The sequence below is a fragment of the Raphanus sativus genome, unplaced genomic scaffold (assembly GCF_000801105.2).
Source record: "Raphanus sativus cultivar WK10039 unplaced genomic scaffold, ASM80110v3 Scaffold1648, whole genome shotgun sequence".
Classification (NCBI taxonomy): Eukaryota; Viridiplantae; Streptophyta; class Magnoliopsida; order Brassicales; family Brassicaceae; genus Raphanus; species Raphanus sativus.
This window is the reverse complement of record NW_026616957.1, coordinates 1-16,240: the sequence shown is the minus strand read 5'-3', so window position 1 is coordinate 16,240 and position 16,240 is coordinate 1. Positions and strand designations below refer to the sequence as shown.

The 16,240-nt window shown below is 31.8% G+C and overlaps 2 protein-coding genes and 1 long non-coding RNA gene across 3 annotated transcripts; 2 read left to right on the top strand and 1 right to left on the bottom strand.

The window, feature by feature from the left end:
- Positions 1-8,754: 8,754 nt before the first annotated feature.
- Positions 8,755-11,831, top strand: LOC108833456 (protein FEZ). Its single transcript, XM_056999160.1, has 3 exons — positions 8,755-8,941; positions 9,040-9,341; positions 11,061-11,831. The coding sequence occupies exons 1-3, from the start codon at positions 8,755-8,757 to the stop codon at positions 11,829-11,831; spliced, it is 1,260 nt and encodes a 419-aa protein (XP_056855140.1).
- Positions 11,832-14,397: 2,566 nt separating this feature from the next.
- Positions 14,398-15,371, bottom strand: LOC130504542 (60S ribosomal protein L34-1-like). Its single transcript, XM_056999159.1, has 3 exons — positions 15,141-15,371; positions 14,667-14,776; positions 14,398-14,579 (listed from the first exon to the last, which is right to left on the bottom strand). The coding sequence occupies exons 1-3, from the start codon at positions 15,297-15,299 to the stop codon at positions 14,486-14,488; spliced, it is 363 nt and encodes a 120-aa protein (XP_056855139.1). The 5' UTR covers positions 15,300-15,371; the 3' UTR covers positions 14,398-14,485.
- A 34-nt stretch (positions 15,372-15,405) lies between these two features.
- LOC130504543 (uncharacterized) lies at positions 15,406-16,209 on the top strand. Its single transcript, XR_008941321.1, has 2 exons — positions 15,406-15,687; positions 15,875-16,209. It is a non-coding gene; the product is annotated as an uncharacterized LOC130504543 (long non-coding RNA).
- The last annotated feature ends 31 nt before the right edge of the window (positions 16,210-16,240 follow it).

The following is a 16,240-nucleotide window of genomic DNA, read 5'->3' as shown; positions in this document are numbered from 1 at the left end:
GAATATATGTTTCATTTAGTGACAAATACAGCTAGTAGTGACAGAACAGAAAATATCATATCTACGTTATATCTCCATAAATCAAACTCATTCTCATATTTGTGAAGTCTTCGTTTAGTATTTTTTCCCTTCTGTTAGTAATCACCACTTTTTTTTTACTAATCACCACTTTACTGGTAGTGATATTTATAAATATGTGCCGTTCTAGGTAATCAACATCAATTTCATATAAATTCTATTTGCCTTGTCAATTAGCAGCTAATAAAGGGGAAATTTCATAACTACACTTTGTGTGGTACCACAATTCAATAATACCACCAATAGAGGGACATTTTCACAAATACACTTTTTATTAATGTGTAAAAGACAAAACTAACCTTACATCTCCAATTCGTCTCTCTCTCTCCGCTGGATCCATCGTCTCTCTCTCCGTTGATCGACTCTCCGGCGGCGAAATCCTATCACGTTCTTGTACGGCGGCGGTTTCGATCTTCCACCGTATGCTCCTCTTTTGGAATGGCGTCTGTGACGAATTGCTCTATGAACTGTACTGTCTCCTCGTAACGCTCTGCTTGCTCCGTACTGGTCTCTGTTTAATTTCGTATTGGAGAGAGAGAAAGGGAGAGATCTCGCAGAGAAAGAAGAAGAAGAAGAAGAAGAAGAGGAGGAGATGGATGCGAAGATTAAAGATGGAGTCTTGAGGAAGATTGTATCGACAACAAGTGTACTCGCTTTCTCCCTCCTAACACATGTTCGAATCCTTCCTCTCACTCAAAAAGATCACACCTTTTTTGTATTAGGATCCATTAAATGCTTAGTTTGTTTATATATAAATCTAGGAGATACAATATGGATGAAGGACCATCCATTTGTGGTGAAAGGTCGTAAGCGTTTAGACGATAGTACACACGAAAAGGTGATGGAAGTGTTTGCATTTCATTCAACTTGCCAGGTGTTTGTGGTGTTGATATACTGGTGATGCCTAATCAGAATGAAGTCAAGTTCTACGCTGAGAACAAGGAGGTGTATGAGCATGATGAGAGCTGCCGTATCTTCATGGGAGCTGTCAACTGTGCTTACGTTTTTGCTCATGGAGTCCCACTATTGAGCCATGACATCGCTTGGGATGCTGAGTTTGGTGTTCTCACGGTCCTCATCACCTTTGCCAAAATCCTCATCACCCTTGCCAACGCTATTTGGTCAGATCCGTCTTTCAATATATCTATGTCTTTCAATATATCTATGTATCTTCGATAGATTATTTGTGCTTGCAAAGAGAAAATTTATAATGGCTGATAACAATACTCGTGTGTGTTTATAAAGGTTTATAAAACTAATCATATGGATACTTAAAACAATTTTGTATATCAACCATTTATAAGATCTTATAATACTCTTTACGAACCATTTATGAATTTTTATAAAGTCAACTATACAGTTTATAAAACACTTAAAATATTTATAAAACTATTTATAAAACTATTCATCACACTACCCTTGGAGATCTTTTAGGCTTATCTCTCATCGTAGATGACATGGAAAACCTGAGTAGGTTCTCTGAAGAAATCTTGAGATGCATATCTTCTATGTATATCACACTCTCCGGCAGAGCAAGAACCAATTCTTGTCTTCAGGCTTCACCTTCATCCAAAACCAGATTTGATAGCTGGAACCCATGCCTTGGGGATAGCAAAGAAGCAAACGTCCCACGTGTTGTTGTAATAGAGTCTCTGAAACTTCACCTGGATGATAGTTGTTTCGATAATTTATAAGTATTTATAATTTTTATAGCTAATTTATAAATCTTTATAAACTAAGTTATAAACTCTTATAAATTGGTTAATGAATCCGGATAAATGACATATAAGGTTTTATAAATCATTTAGTTGTTTCTTTTAAATTTAAATTACCCAAGAGATCATATGTGCAGTTCTAAGCTACTTTTACTTGAAATCAAACTCGTTTACAGTTAGTTTCACAATACATATGTCACGCTCTCTGTCTAATGTATAAGAGTTGTATAGGTTTATAAGAGGTACTATAAGTGTTGTATAGGTTTATAAATCAACTAAAATAGTCTTATACGCCATTATAAAAGATTATAAAATGATTTATAAGGTTTATAAATCAACTAAAATAACCAGTTAGAAAGTCTTATAAAATAATTTATAATGGTTTGTATAATAATTTATAAGGGTATGTAAATAATGTATACGTATTTTTAAAAATAATTTATAAAGTTTATACACCATTATAAAAGATTATAAAATGATTTATAAGGGTATTTAAAATTTTTGAATCGGTGGAGCCTTGATTGCTGTCCACATGTACCTCAGAATCTGCTACGTATCATAATTTCTTTACAAAGCCTTATAAAGGCTTTCTAAATATATTATTAAAGTATAGTTCATTTATAAGAGTTTATAAAATCAGCCTATAAGGCTTTATAAGATTATAAATAATTTATAAATGTTTATAAACCATTTATGAAGATTTAGAATCATTTATAAACCTTTATCAATAGTTTATATATATATATATAAATATTTATATAACTATTTATAAGGGCTTATAAAACCATTTATAAAACATTTATAAATTTTATAAGGGTATGTAAAATTTCTAAAGCGGTGGAACCTTGCTTGCTGTCAACATGTGCCTCAAAATCTGCCACGTATCATTATCTCTTTACAAAAACTTATAAGGGTTTGTAAAATTATTTGTAAAAGTATATAAATCATTAATAAATGCATATAAAACAAGTTATAAAATCCATAAACCACTTATAAATGTTTATAAAAAAGTTTTGAAAGTTTATAACTAATTTATAAGGGGTATGTATACTATTAATAAGAGTTTATAAAAACTTTATCAAATCTTATATTCAATTTATAATGGGTATTTTGGGTATTTAAGAATTGTATAGGTTTATAAACCAACTAAAAGAGTCTATAACCATTTAGAAAGCCTTATAAAACAATTTATAATGGTTTGTATAATAATTTATTAATAATTTATAAAAATAATTTATAAATTTTATACACCCTTATAAAGGATTATTAAACAATTTATAAGGTTATGTGAAATTTCTGAAGCGGTGGAGCCTTACTTGCTGTCCTCATGTGCCTCAGAATCTGCCACGTATCATCATCTCTTTACAAAGCATACACGTGTTCTTTAGATTTATAAGAATATTTAAAGTTATTTATAAGGATTTATAAATTCATTTATAAGGATTTATAAATTCATTTATAAAGATTTGTAGAATATCAAAAGGTGATTATTTTATGAAGTCTTATAACGTTTTATAGAGGCTTATAAATCATTTTTAAGAAATAATTGTCAGCTCTCCATAGTACTCGAGCTAATTCTAAACTTAAACCTTCATGTTTTGGAAAATTTCAGGAGCACAAGCTCTTCAACGTCAGTAGCATAAACACTTAGCATCTCTTCATCATCACCAAAAAAGTTATCCCATCCAAAACTATTATTGATGTCGTCACAAACAACCACCTGAAGCTTTTCCTTCTCTGTAAAAACCTTGTCTCTGAAATTATGCTTTTCTTTATTGGGTTTATATTTGAATCGCTATGTTTTTTGTAATTTACTCAGGACCTTGTGTTGCTGTTCTCTCATTCCTCTTAAAATCATTTGCTCAAACAGTTGGTGTGCAACAAAGCCAGCAACTTCAAGTGACTTTTGAATCAACTCTTCCACATCTAAAATGAATGTATGCTCTACTTTTGAAGAAATCCAAACACAAGTTCCTGAGAAATACTTGATTCAGTGAATAGAATCTGTGAGCTACCACTTCTAAGAAACACAAAATCCACTTCGTCTATGGCTTGGCTCCAAAATAAAATTTGGTACCTCTTTTAGAACTACCCTAATCAACTCTTTGTAAGATATATCTTTAGGAATAACACTAATTGAACCTTCTCTTTCTTTATCAACAGTGAAATCCCAATAAATTATATCCCAATATATATTCAAACATCAAAACTTATAGAAATAGTATGTTTTTCTATAATATGAAATTTATAAGGATTTATAAATATCACAGAGTAAAATTTCAATTTCAATATCAACACTTTCGTCAACATCACATAAACAGATCATGTTTGGAAATTTTCAACCTGAAATTAATTAAACAAATCATTTTCTGAAAAATAAAAGTAGAAGAGAGAAATCACGTTCTTCGATGCTTCATTCTCAAATTATCTCGACACCTTCACTAATCTTCTTCCTCTGTTCGCCGGATCGCGTCTACATCTCGCCAAGTTCGCCAGAGATAGCAAGTTGAGTGGTGATTTCGTTTGGAGCAACTCCCAATTTGATCGCGGAACAAAGATTTGGAGAAAAAAGAAATATAAGTTAGTATGAGTAAAAATATATTCAACACAAAAATACTCAAAGCTTGAAGGATCAACAAGATACATCAAAAGACGATAATACATAACACTATGTTCCTCATCGATAATATTTATAAGGTTTTATAAATTTGAGATTTTTAAAACCTCACGAGAAAAGCTTCGTCTTCCTTCCAAGAAACTAATCGATTATTAGAAATCAAGTTAAAATTACAGAAAGTGACGAAATCACCATATATTATCCTCTCACCTTTGTTACGCGTTCGTGGTAAGAGATCGTCTTGTTATGTCCGTTTGAGATTGAAGTCTTCGTCAAATCTTACCGGACGTTGGCGTCATCAAATCTCGCCGGAAAACTCGTCGGCGTCGTCGAATCTCGCTGGAGAACTCGTCGGAATCGTTGAATCTCGCCGGATTTGATCACCGAAGATAATTTGATAGATTGTTATTGGTGAATCTGGAATTAGAAGAAATCGTGGGAGAAAGACACTATGTTTATGTTTGATCAATTAGGGGTATAATAGTATTTTACCTATTAAATTTTTAAGGGTAAAGTTGGTTAGTGTAAACATGAAAAGTGGTACCTTGAAAGTGGTATTAGTGGCAATTTCCCAATAAATTATATGACCAGACTTCCGGAAACCGATAAATGACTATTTGACGGTGTAGGAAAAAAATAAATGGATCAGTTAATTAACGGTACTTGTACATACACAAGAATTGATTAAATAAATCAAGATTTGAATTTTACCAAAAGCAAGAAAACGTTGAGAAATTCTATACTTCGGTATCCGGTATTTCAAAAACCCACAAGAAATTCGAGTGAATTTGACTTTTGCTATATAAATGCTACACACATCTAGTTAATGTTACCGGTTTAATTAACCGTGTACCCGGCAATATTATAACCTATAGTATTCTGCATTTACTATAGTACTTCAGAAAGATTAATTACTCCTGTAAGTCCTTTCCGATTTTAGTTTCCACTTCGAACTTTGGAGAAGCTTATCGTTTCTTGAAGACACATTTATATGGAGGAGCATACGCATATATATATATATATGTACAGACTTAACGCGTGTGTTTACATTAACCACATTAATTTAAATCCTATTTGAATTCACTTCTTGTAGCAATTTTAATTTACTAAAAAGGATTGCTGCTTGCAGCAAACTATATAGTAAAAAAGAAGTTGATTGTGTAGTTTTTAGGTATAAATTTTGTCCAATGAGTGGATGTAGAGAGGGATAGTTACACACTTACATCTTACTGCCAATTGTAGTAGATGTAAGATTTGGGATTAGTGTAAACTGGTTTCATGAAATCTAGTTCAAGAAAAAAAAACGAATTTCGTTAAATTATTCACAGTTTTGTGAAACGTCTTGAAAAGGTATATGTCAAAATAGGAACATTTTTTTTTGATCAACAATAGGGACTTAAAGTGACAGTGTTTTTACTCCATAAGTACACAATATCCATTTATCAAAAAATAAGTACACAATATCTTATATAGTGAGCAAATCATATAAATAAATAAATTAAATGTTATTCTTTGCGCTTCATGAAAGTCACTGTAGTCTCCGTCCACTAGAAGCTATTGGAGACTTGGAGTAAGACGATAAGTATGTAGTTTAGATTACATATGTCGGAGCTATCCATATTACAGGATGACACACAGTTGTAGTTTAGATTCAGTTGAAACTTTACCCAAAAGATAACTTGCTTATGAAAAGGTATTTGTCAAAATAGAATCAAAAGAAAAACATTAATTTACAGGTTAATGAATTAACCAATGTATTTGATCTTTTTCTTCTGAATAATTCTAATGTGAGAGCATTCTTAGTTTGTTAATCCTTGATATATATTTTTAGCTGAAACATACTCCCTCCGTCCCACTTTAAGAGGGATGTATTCAATTTAGCATTTGATGTGATTTGATTTTTAATGGAGTTTTAGATGATTTTAATAAGTTGTAGAGATTTAGGTGATTTTTGTTAAACTACTCTAGAATATCACCTAAAACAATGGGATTTGAGTTTTATTTTTTTTAACTAAGAAACTTCACCCAAACACCCTAAAATCACCTCAAAACTTTAAAATCTCACAACTTAAAATATTTTCAATAACAGTGGATTTCAGAGTACTTTACGAAATGTCAAGTTCAATAACAGTGGATTTTAAATGAATTTTTAAAATTCATGTTTGAATAACAGTGGATTTGTCATTTTAATGCAAATCACCTAAAACTCTCAGTTGAATACACCCCCCTAAGTGATATTTTAGGATTTTTATTTTTTCTCATTTTAAGTGATGTTTTCACTAATCTAGGTAGAATTTAATATGATTTGAATTTTATGATCAATTATAAAATACTGTACTTTTTTATTATTGGTTAAACTAGTTTTATTTAATGTATTTTTATGTTACCAAGATAAACTACATAAGAATATGTGTTTTCTTAATCTATGTGAAATAATGTAAAACATCGTGAGACAGAGGGAGTATATTTTTAGTTGCAAACGGGATGGTATTCTGCGTCCAGCTAATTAGTCTTGTGAACATAGAAATATCATATAATCTCTTAATATATGCAAAAAAAATTGACTAAATAATATATGCAATTAATATTATGAGAATGAACTCTGCGAAGTTAGATTCTTGAGTGAAAAAGAAAAGAAAAGAAAAAGAGAAGTTAGATTCTTGAATGAAAAATATACGTAAAAGTCGAACCCCTTCAACTACTAATATCATAGTCTCTCACCACAAGAGGATATGAGTTAAAGTTCAAAAAAAAAAGAGGATATGAGTCAAAACATAAATAAGAGTTGTCGGTTGGAAAATCTCAAAATCTTAAACGCGAAGTTACTAGAAAGGTCAAAGCCAACCAGAATCTTTCAGACATTTAGTCAAATCGAATGAAAGGGTGAAAAGGTAATTACACAATGTCATCGGCAAGTGTTACAAAAAAAGGACTTAATGTCATCGACCCCGTTGGCCACTTAAGCCCATTGAGCTATCTTTTTAAGTTCAACTAAAAGCTTATATTTGTAATCTTCTGACATTGGTCAGTGGGAATAGAAACTGTGATGAGGAATGGAATAGAAACTGTGATGAGTTTATTTTTTAAAAATTTCCTAGTTTAATCTTAATTAGAAACCTGAAGGCAATTGATTAGTAATATTTTTATGAGTACGATTACATTTAATTTCGAATCTTTTTGTAGTGGCAGCTGGCCTCGATCGTCCCTTGTTTCCTTTTATTAATTAGAAGACTTCAAACCTAAGCGACAATATTAAAGCGGTTCTTAATTGGTCTTTAATAATTTCTCAACTTAATTCGTAACTAGGACTGTTACATTACATTACATACATTCAAAAACACACAAGTATACATACGGGGTGACGAAAATTTCATGAACTTCCTAACTTCGTGGTCCATCAATGTGTATCTACGTAACTACGTTACATGTACGTGTGTGTATATGCGTACGTGAGATGCTGATCATTCTTGAAGTAATGAAAATGCTTCACTTGCCCTTAAATTTATATTTTCTATATTTTTAAACCAATAAAATTTCAAAAAATACAATTAATATTTTTGAAAATACAAATTTACATTATTATTTGACAAAAAATATATTGAAAATATGAAATATAAATCTTTTTGAAACAAAAATATTTTCTAGAACATACATCTTTCTGAAACAGATAGAATATTACATAATGCGTACTCACTCCGTTTCAAAATGTTGTATATTCTAGAGTTTTCATATTTATTAAAAAACATGTAAATTTTGATAATAAATGTATTGTTTTTTATGTTTTGCTATTTTTCACGATTTTTCACGATTTTTATCCAATCAAAATCCAATAAAACAATGAATGTCATTGAAGTTTATAATTTATCATTATTATTTATATTGAAAATGTATAATATGGATCATTTAGAAACATTTTTTTTTTTAAAAAACATGGATCATTCTGAAACGGAGGAAGTAATATGTAAGGAATACGGATTGTGTATACGTATATTACGTTTCATTTTACTTTTCTTGCACTTGTCCTCGTGTTTATAACCTTTTCCCTCAGCTCCATTTTTTTAAAAAAAAACTGTCTTGAAGTAAAACCAAAGAAGTCTTCAAACAAACTTTCTTGGGAGATTAATTCTCTTAATTCAAAAGGGAAAAAAAAAACTGAATAAAAAACTCAGCTGAAATGGCGGCTGATCCTTCGGGTTCAGACCCCTCGCAAGGTAGCATATATTGATTCCAACTTAAGCTAAACCACTTCACTTCCACTTCCACTTCTCTACCAGAGTTAACTTTTTTCAGTTAGGGTTTAATTTATTTCCTTAACTCCTTTTGTTTTTACGGTTTTAAGGAAAAATGGGAGAGAGAAACAACGATGGTGATCAGAAAATGGAGGAAGTATTGTTGCCCGGGTTTAGGTTTCATCCAACCGACGAAGAGCTTGTAAGCTTCTATTTGAAGCGGAAGGTTCAACACAATCCTCTCTCCATTGAACTCATACGACAACTCGATATCTACAAATATGACCCCTGGGATCTTCCAAGTATATTTTCTTTTTCATACTATTATATCTCATATTCTTTGATTACGTATAACCAAATAAGGAAATGATGTATAACCAAATCTTCAAACCTATCGCAGAGTTTGCGACGGGTGAAAAGGAATGGTACTTTTATTGTCCGAGGGACAGGAAGTATAGGAACAGCTCGAGACCGAATCGAGTGACTGGAGCCGGTTTCTGGAAAGCTACGGGAACAGACAGGCCTATATACTCGTCGGAAGGAAACAAATGCATAGGTTTAAAGAAGTCATTAGTGTTCTACAAAGGAAGAGCTGCAAAAGGAGTTAAGACTGATTGGATGATGCATGAGTTTCGTATGCCTTCTCTCTCGGAGCCATCTCCTTCTTCTAAGAGGTTCTTTGATTCGCCTGTCTCTCCAAACGTAAGCTCACGTTAACTTCATCTATACATATGCACATCAGCACATGCTGACGTTAACTTAATATTTTGTCTAGATTTGATTTATTCGGAAAGAGAAACATGGTTGAAAAGCCATGGGGACGACTAAGAGTACTATATTTAATTATTAAGATTGAAAATTTTAATTAGACCATGATTAGCCACAGTCTCTTAATTAGAGTTTTTAACTTCAGTTAAGAGATGATTCTTATATTTTTTTAGATTTTAATTAAGAAAAATTAAGAACCAATCTCTTAAATAAAAGATATAAGAACTGACTCTTATTTGAAAAACTAGATTAGGACCCGCCCTAAATGGCGGAAATTGATTTGTCAAATTTCAATTAATAATATATGGTATATATAATATGTGTATATAATATTATATATATTTTGTGTAACATTTATATATATACATATTAGACATATATATAATATTTTATTAAATATATATAGAATTTAATAGTGTTATAATTTGTGTTGTACTTGTTATTAGTTTGTATTTAATCTTCTTTCATTTTTAGTATAATAATTTGCCTTTTCACACCTTTTACCTTTTAACTTATACACATAGTTATGCCTTTTTCAAAAAAAAATTATAGACATAGTCTCGTAAAATTTAATATATAAAAAAACATATTTAAAAAATCTAGTGACCATATGCCACCATTATTTGGTTGTTTGAACAAAAAAATCATGTTCTTGCATAACTGTGTATATGTTGTGATATGATGTAGGTGAAGAGTAAATATATGGAAGTAAAGTTAGTGATACGAACATGAGCCTATGTTGGTCTATGCTACAATTATTTGGTTTTTGGAAGATCAATGAGTATAAGCATACACGGTCTTTGTATGCTTACGTTGTAAATGAGTCGGATATTTTTTCTCTTATGTCTGGAATGATATGGAACTCGTTGATTTAAGAGTGGTTCAGTTTTATATGATCTAATTATATTAAGAGATTAACCAAAAATATTATAAAAATGTTACTGGTTAGGTTTAACTAATATATGTTGGTTAAGATTTGGTTTAATTTAAGTTGGTAGATTGCATTGTATAGAAGGCATGATATATTCTAGTAACAACTATGAAAGAGTCCAAAATTTAAATGAGAACTTCAAATAGTAGATAATCCCTAAATTAATAGATTAGATATAAAAATAAATAAAAAAATGTCAAATCATGAATTAAAAACCTCACCTAAAAGACCGAGGTTAACTTTTTACACATCGATGTGTAAATAATACAGTATTCCTTGAATCTGGTGTATCTGTTTCGAAAAGTAGCTAGTGAGCTGAACTGGAATATATTTATGTATTCCATTGAGAAACCAAATAAAGTTTTAATATACGAGAGATGTGCATATATGGATTTTATATTTTTCTGGAGTCACTCTTTTTCTAGCTTTTCCCTTTGATGTAAAGCTCATTTTTTTCGTGTCTACTATAATCCCTTTAATAACAATGAGGTTTTTACCAAACATTTTCTTAAAATTTCAACTCAAACATTAAAAGTGCAGTATAGTATATTTTCTTATAAATATGAAAACACATCTGTTACAAAAAAAAATTATATATATATATGAAAAAAACAGTTAACCTAATAACATACCGCAAATGTTTTTGAAATGATTTGACTATTATTTTATAAGATTAAATTATTTAATATGTTACTAATACAATATGATGTGGATTTCTGCAGGATTCATGGGCTATATGCAGAATCTTCAAAAAGACAAACACAACGACCCTAAGAGCTCTCTCTCACTCATTTGTTTCCTCGTTACCATCAGAGACAAGCATCGACACATTGTCGTCCGACCAAAAGCTATCAAACACATCACACTTTTCTTCAGAAAAGATCCTCAAAACAAGCTCTCACTTCCAGTCTCACCATGAGCATATGAAGAGTACTCCCAAAACTAGTACTAGTCCAACTTCTCATGTTGCCACTATAAATCCATTCTCTTACTTGGATTTTACTTCCTATGAGAAAACTACCAACGTTTTCAACCCTGTTTCATGTTTAGAACAGCAATACCTCACTAATCTCCTTCTTGCCACACAAGAAACACAACCTCAATTTCCAAGGCTCGCCGCATCTAATGAACTCCCCTCGTTTCTTTTAAACATGCCATCATCAGATTCTGCCTTCTTGGGAGAATGCACAAGCCAAATAGACCTAAGCGTGATGTTGGCTCAAGAACAGTGTCCTGCGCTTGTAAGCCTACCACAAGAATATCAAGGAAAAGGACTTGAAGGAAACGTGGAAATAAAGAACATGTGTGGCTTCAACGAAGATCATCATAATCACTGTGGCACACTAAGGTTTAGTGATATTGGTTCACCCATTGAAGAGAACCATGGTCATCGTTATCAAGACGTGAAATATAACATGGCACTGTTGGAGAGTTATTATTCCTCTTTGTCGTCTAGTAGTGGCGATTTGCCAACTTGTTTCTCCACAACTTGATTGATGTGAGTAGATTTCCGTCTTTTCCTAATTGTCTTCTTGTCTTGGCTTTCCAAGCTAGGTTGTTCCCCTTGTAGGTTTATCTTTCATTAGCTGATGCAATGAAATTAAACCATTATCAATTATGCTTTATTTAGTGTTTTTATTTCACTCAGTTTAGTGTAGATTGACTAGAGTGGAGGATATAAACAAAAAAACTGAATTAAAAGAAAAGAAAAACCTTAAAATATTAACGAAGCCCAAACAAAACCTTTGATAGTAATATAAAGCTAAAAATATTAACGAAGCCCAAACAAAACCTTTGATAGTAATATAAAGCTGTAAGTACCGAGAACAAAACTTTTCTAGAGCTAGAAATTCAGAATGATCACACCAAAATACATAATTTTACTTAAATATTGCGAAAAATTGGAATATAATAATAGCATGAAGAAGTTAAGAACATTCAAAATGACACTAGGTGTATAATTAAATTAAGACTGTGAATCACGCCTTAGTGAAAAGAAAATCATAACAACCACAAATCAATGTTTTTATGAATTATGTTTATCATTCTCTTAAGTGTGACTGTTATTGATTGGTAACATCATTGGTTGATTAGATTTTAGTATCTCATTACAAATATTGTGCATAAAGTTGTAAATGAGCGAAGATGATTGTATCTCGAAATAGTCATTTCGAATCACCTTTATATTCCACAATGAAACAAAATCTAAAACGACTGGTTCATCATTTATGTTTAGCTTTGTATGTATACTATCATATATGAAATTTATTAGTGATATAATACGTGTGTAAACGCATTATTAAAATATGTTAAAATAAATTATGATCAGAGATATAAAGTTGTAAGCACCGAGAACAAAACTTTTCTAGAGCTAGAAAGTCAGAATGATCACACCAAAATACATAATTTAATTGCTTGAGATATATATATATATATAGCGTATGAAACTGTTTTTCATAAGAGGTCTAACAACCTTTTATTTTCTTTCTTTTTTTCAGGTGAAAAGGAGCTGGCTGATTACATTCTTTTAGACTTTTTCACCAAGGATGTTTTGTCCCAGGTTCCAGTACCAGCAACGATCTTTGTTATCTCGGGTAACTACCGGTTTGCATCTGTGCTTGAGGACTGCGTCTAGATAGGCTACAATGCCATTTGTTCATATGCGGAAGGAAATGGAGCAACATGGTTATCAAAATTCTTAACCATAGGGAAGTGGGAAGATATTGTTGCCTAGAAGTTGTGCTTTTATGTAAGTGTTGTTGTGGTGGTTGTTGTGTTGTAAAAAAATTGGAATATAGTAGTAATAACATGAAGAAGTTAACAACATTCAAAATGACACTAAGTGTATAATTAAATTAAGGCTAGGAAGAAATCGATCGCGAAAGAAAGATGTAGAAAATCAATGATTAAGGAGATAAGACAAGAGATGTAAAGTGAAAATAGGTATTTGGAAAGTGTTATTTGTGACAATTTCTCATATTTGTAATGAGATACTAATATGAGAAATCGATCGCGAGAGAAAGAGGGAGATAATCGATGATTGAGGAGATAAGGCAAGAGGTGTTTTTGTCTTTTGGTCACTAATGAAAGTGGTATTTATGAAAATATCCTTAGACTAATAGTATAATAGAATTGTAGAATTGTGATATCATGAAAATTGTATTTTTGAAATTGTCCTTACAAATATTGTGCATAAATTGTTAATGAGCGAAGATGATTGTATCTCGAAACAGTCATTTCGAATCACCTTTATATATTCCACAATGATACACTATATTATCATATGTGAAATTTATTAATGACATAATACATGTGTATACGCATTATTAAAATATGTTAAAAATAAATTATGATTTTTTCTTTTTAATATCATTCAACATTTTTGTAAAGCTAGAATCGAACTGTGAAAATACAGTTGTAAAGCTAGAATCGAACTGTGAAAATACATTTTTACTGAAAATAATATCTCTACCTAGAAAAATACTCACTGCAGAGAGATTACAAATTAATAAATTCGAAAAACCGAGAAATCAAATCATTTTGTGTTACTTAATTCATCACTCTTGATACATATACATGAAGAAGAACATATAGAAGTTCTCTATAAATTACATAGTGTATATATGTACACGAAAATGGTTCGGCAATTCACAAGAAACGTTGGCGCGTAATTTTTCATGAACTATTTACTTTTGGTAATATATTCAAATCTTATCAACAAGATGTTTTACTGAGTGAATGGCCGTCGATGAACTTGAGCCTGATCCAATAGAACTTTCACGACCATTTCCAATGTTGCAGATAAATATAAGGTATTGTTGGCCTTACTTCAAGGGTTTTATGGTGCCATGGATAGTAAACATAATCCTGTGCCAATAGTTTTAGAAACTAAGTGGAAACAGCAAGATCACTCCGTTATGAAGATGATATCTATCTGATTCTGGTTATCCTCTACAACCCCGTTTATCATTATACTGTGTGATGTTCGAGTTCAATTCAGCGATGGCTCAACGCACTAACAAGCGTCCATCAAACTAAAATGTAAAAGACACTCGGACAGGTAAAAATATATGTAATTCATATTGTCAAAGACAAAGTAAAAAAAGATGTATCCTTTCAAGGCTAAAATCAAAAAAACATAAAACGCTCAAGCCTTGGTAGCTAGTTTCTCCTTGGCCTTTTGGAGTTTCAAAACTTTCTTCACGATCTTCTGCTCTTCAACAAGGAATGCTCGTACGATCCTGTGAAAAGAACCCAAAACACACACACCACTAAGTTTAAAAACTCTCAAGTTACGTAATACAAACCGATAACTTCAACTAACAAACCTTTCCCTGACAGCCAAAGCAGACAAGACTCCACCATAAGCACGGTTCACAGTCCTCCTGTTTCTCGATAATCTAGACCTCTTGTATTCCGTAGGCCTCAAGTGAGGGATCTGAAATTAAAAAAAAATGTAAAAACCATCAGAACATTCATAACGAAATCACAGTAAAATCTAATTTAAAAAAAAAAATTAAAAATTTCTGCCACGGGTGGATAGTTACCCCTCATGTTATTACAAGGGACAACTTGAAAGACAAAGTGGCACTAATACTTTAGCTTATGATTAATGTTATGTACTGATGGAGATTCATCTAACCAGCACAAGACCGTCAATAAGCACGACACTATTTCAACAATCAAAAAGATTCTCAAAAAAAAAAACATTCAATCTGATCGATTCATGATTGATTACTCAGACTCTCATCTAAAGATCAAACCTCGCATAAACCAAAATCAGACGAGAATCAAAGACTTACTCCATGGATACGCTTGCCAGTAACAGGGCATTTGGGGCCATTGGCTCTCTTCTTTGTGGTCTGAAACACCAATTTACTTCCCGGAGTCTTGACGATACGGTGCTGGTTCGATTTGGTGGCGTAGCTGTGTCGCGACCTGTATACAAGACGCTGCACCATTTTCGCCGCCCCGCAGTTTCTCCCTCCTTAGGGGTTTTCTCCTATAATATAAGAGGAGGGAGACGACAACGCCTAACCTAGACTCGTATGGGCCTTGTGAGTTACGAAATAGGTCTAGTTATCGTATTATTACTACGGTTCAAATTACAGGCCCAGATAATAAATAACGATTTGTTTAAGTTAAAAACTATTTTATTTACGGGTTTCTTAATTATTCAAATTCAAATACACCGCGGTGAAATTTTATTTTATCTTATTATAGATGTAAATTAATCGGAATTTTTTTTTTATCATAATGTGAGAACAAGCGAGTTGTCATGTGTAATCAATCTCCTATAAACTTCCTTGCAAACTACATGGCTAACCAAAATTTGTTTACTGAAGAAAGGTAAAGACTAACATCTTTTTCTTCTTCTTTTTTTTTTTAATGTTATTTCATTTTCTATCTCGTTCACTGTATCGTGAACATGAAGTTGAAGAAATGATGGTATGATCGTGTTGACACTAATTAGCTTATTTAATTGTTGTCTTTGCAAAAGGCTTCTTGTTGATGTTTGGGTTTGTAAAATTTGCAGGGGATTCACCAAGAGAAGAGGATTGTTCCTGATGGCGTGAATGCCAAGTTTATGTCTCGCCATGGTCCGTCGGCTAACCGTCAGCCTGGAAATGCGTTCTTGTCAGCTGCAGGGTGCACAATGATGATTTGTGGATGTGAATTCGATAAGTTTTGCATATGCCTTTTTTGAGCTATCAGTTTCAAAGTTTACTCTTGGGATTTTTTTGTTCATGGATGAGTGCTATGGTCGACTTTGATTTTTTTTTTTTGAAAGAATGTTAAATTAATTCAAACAAAAAATGATTCTACATTGTAGTAGAATTTTTTATAAAAAAAACTGATGCTTCATGAATCTATCTCGTCCCAAACCAGATTGATAAGCCAC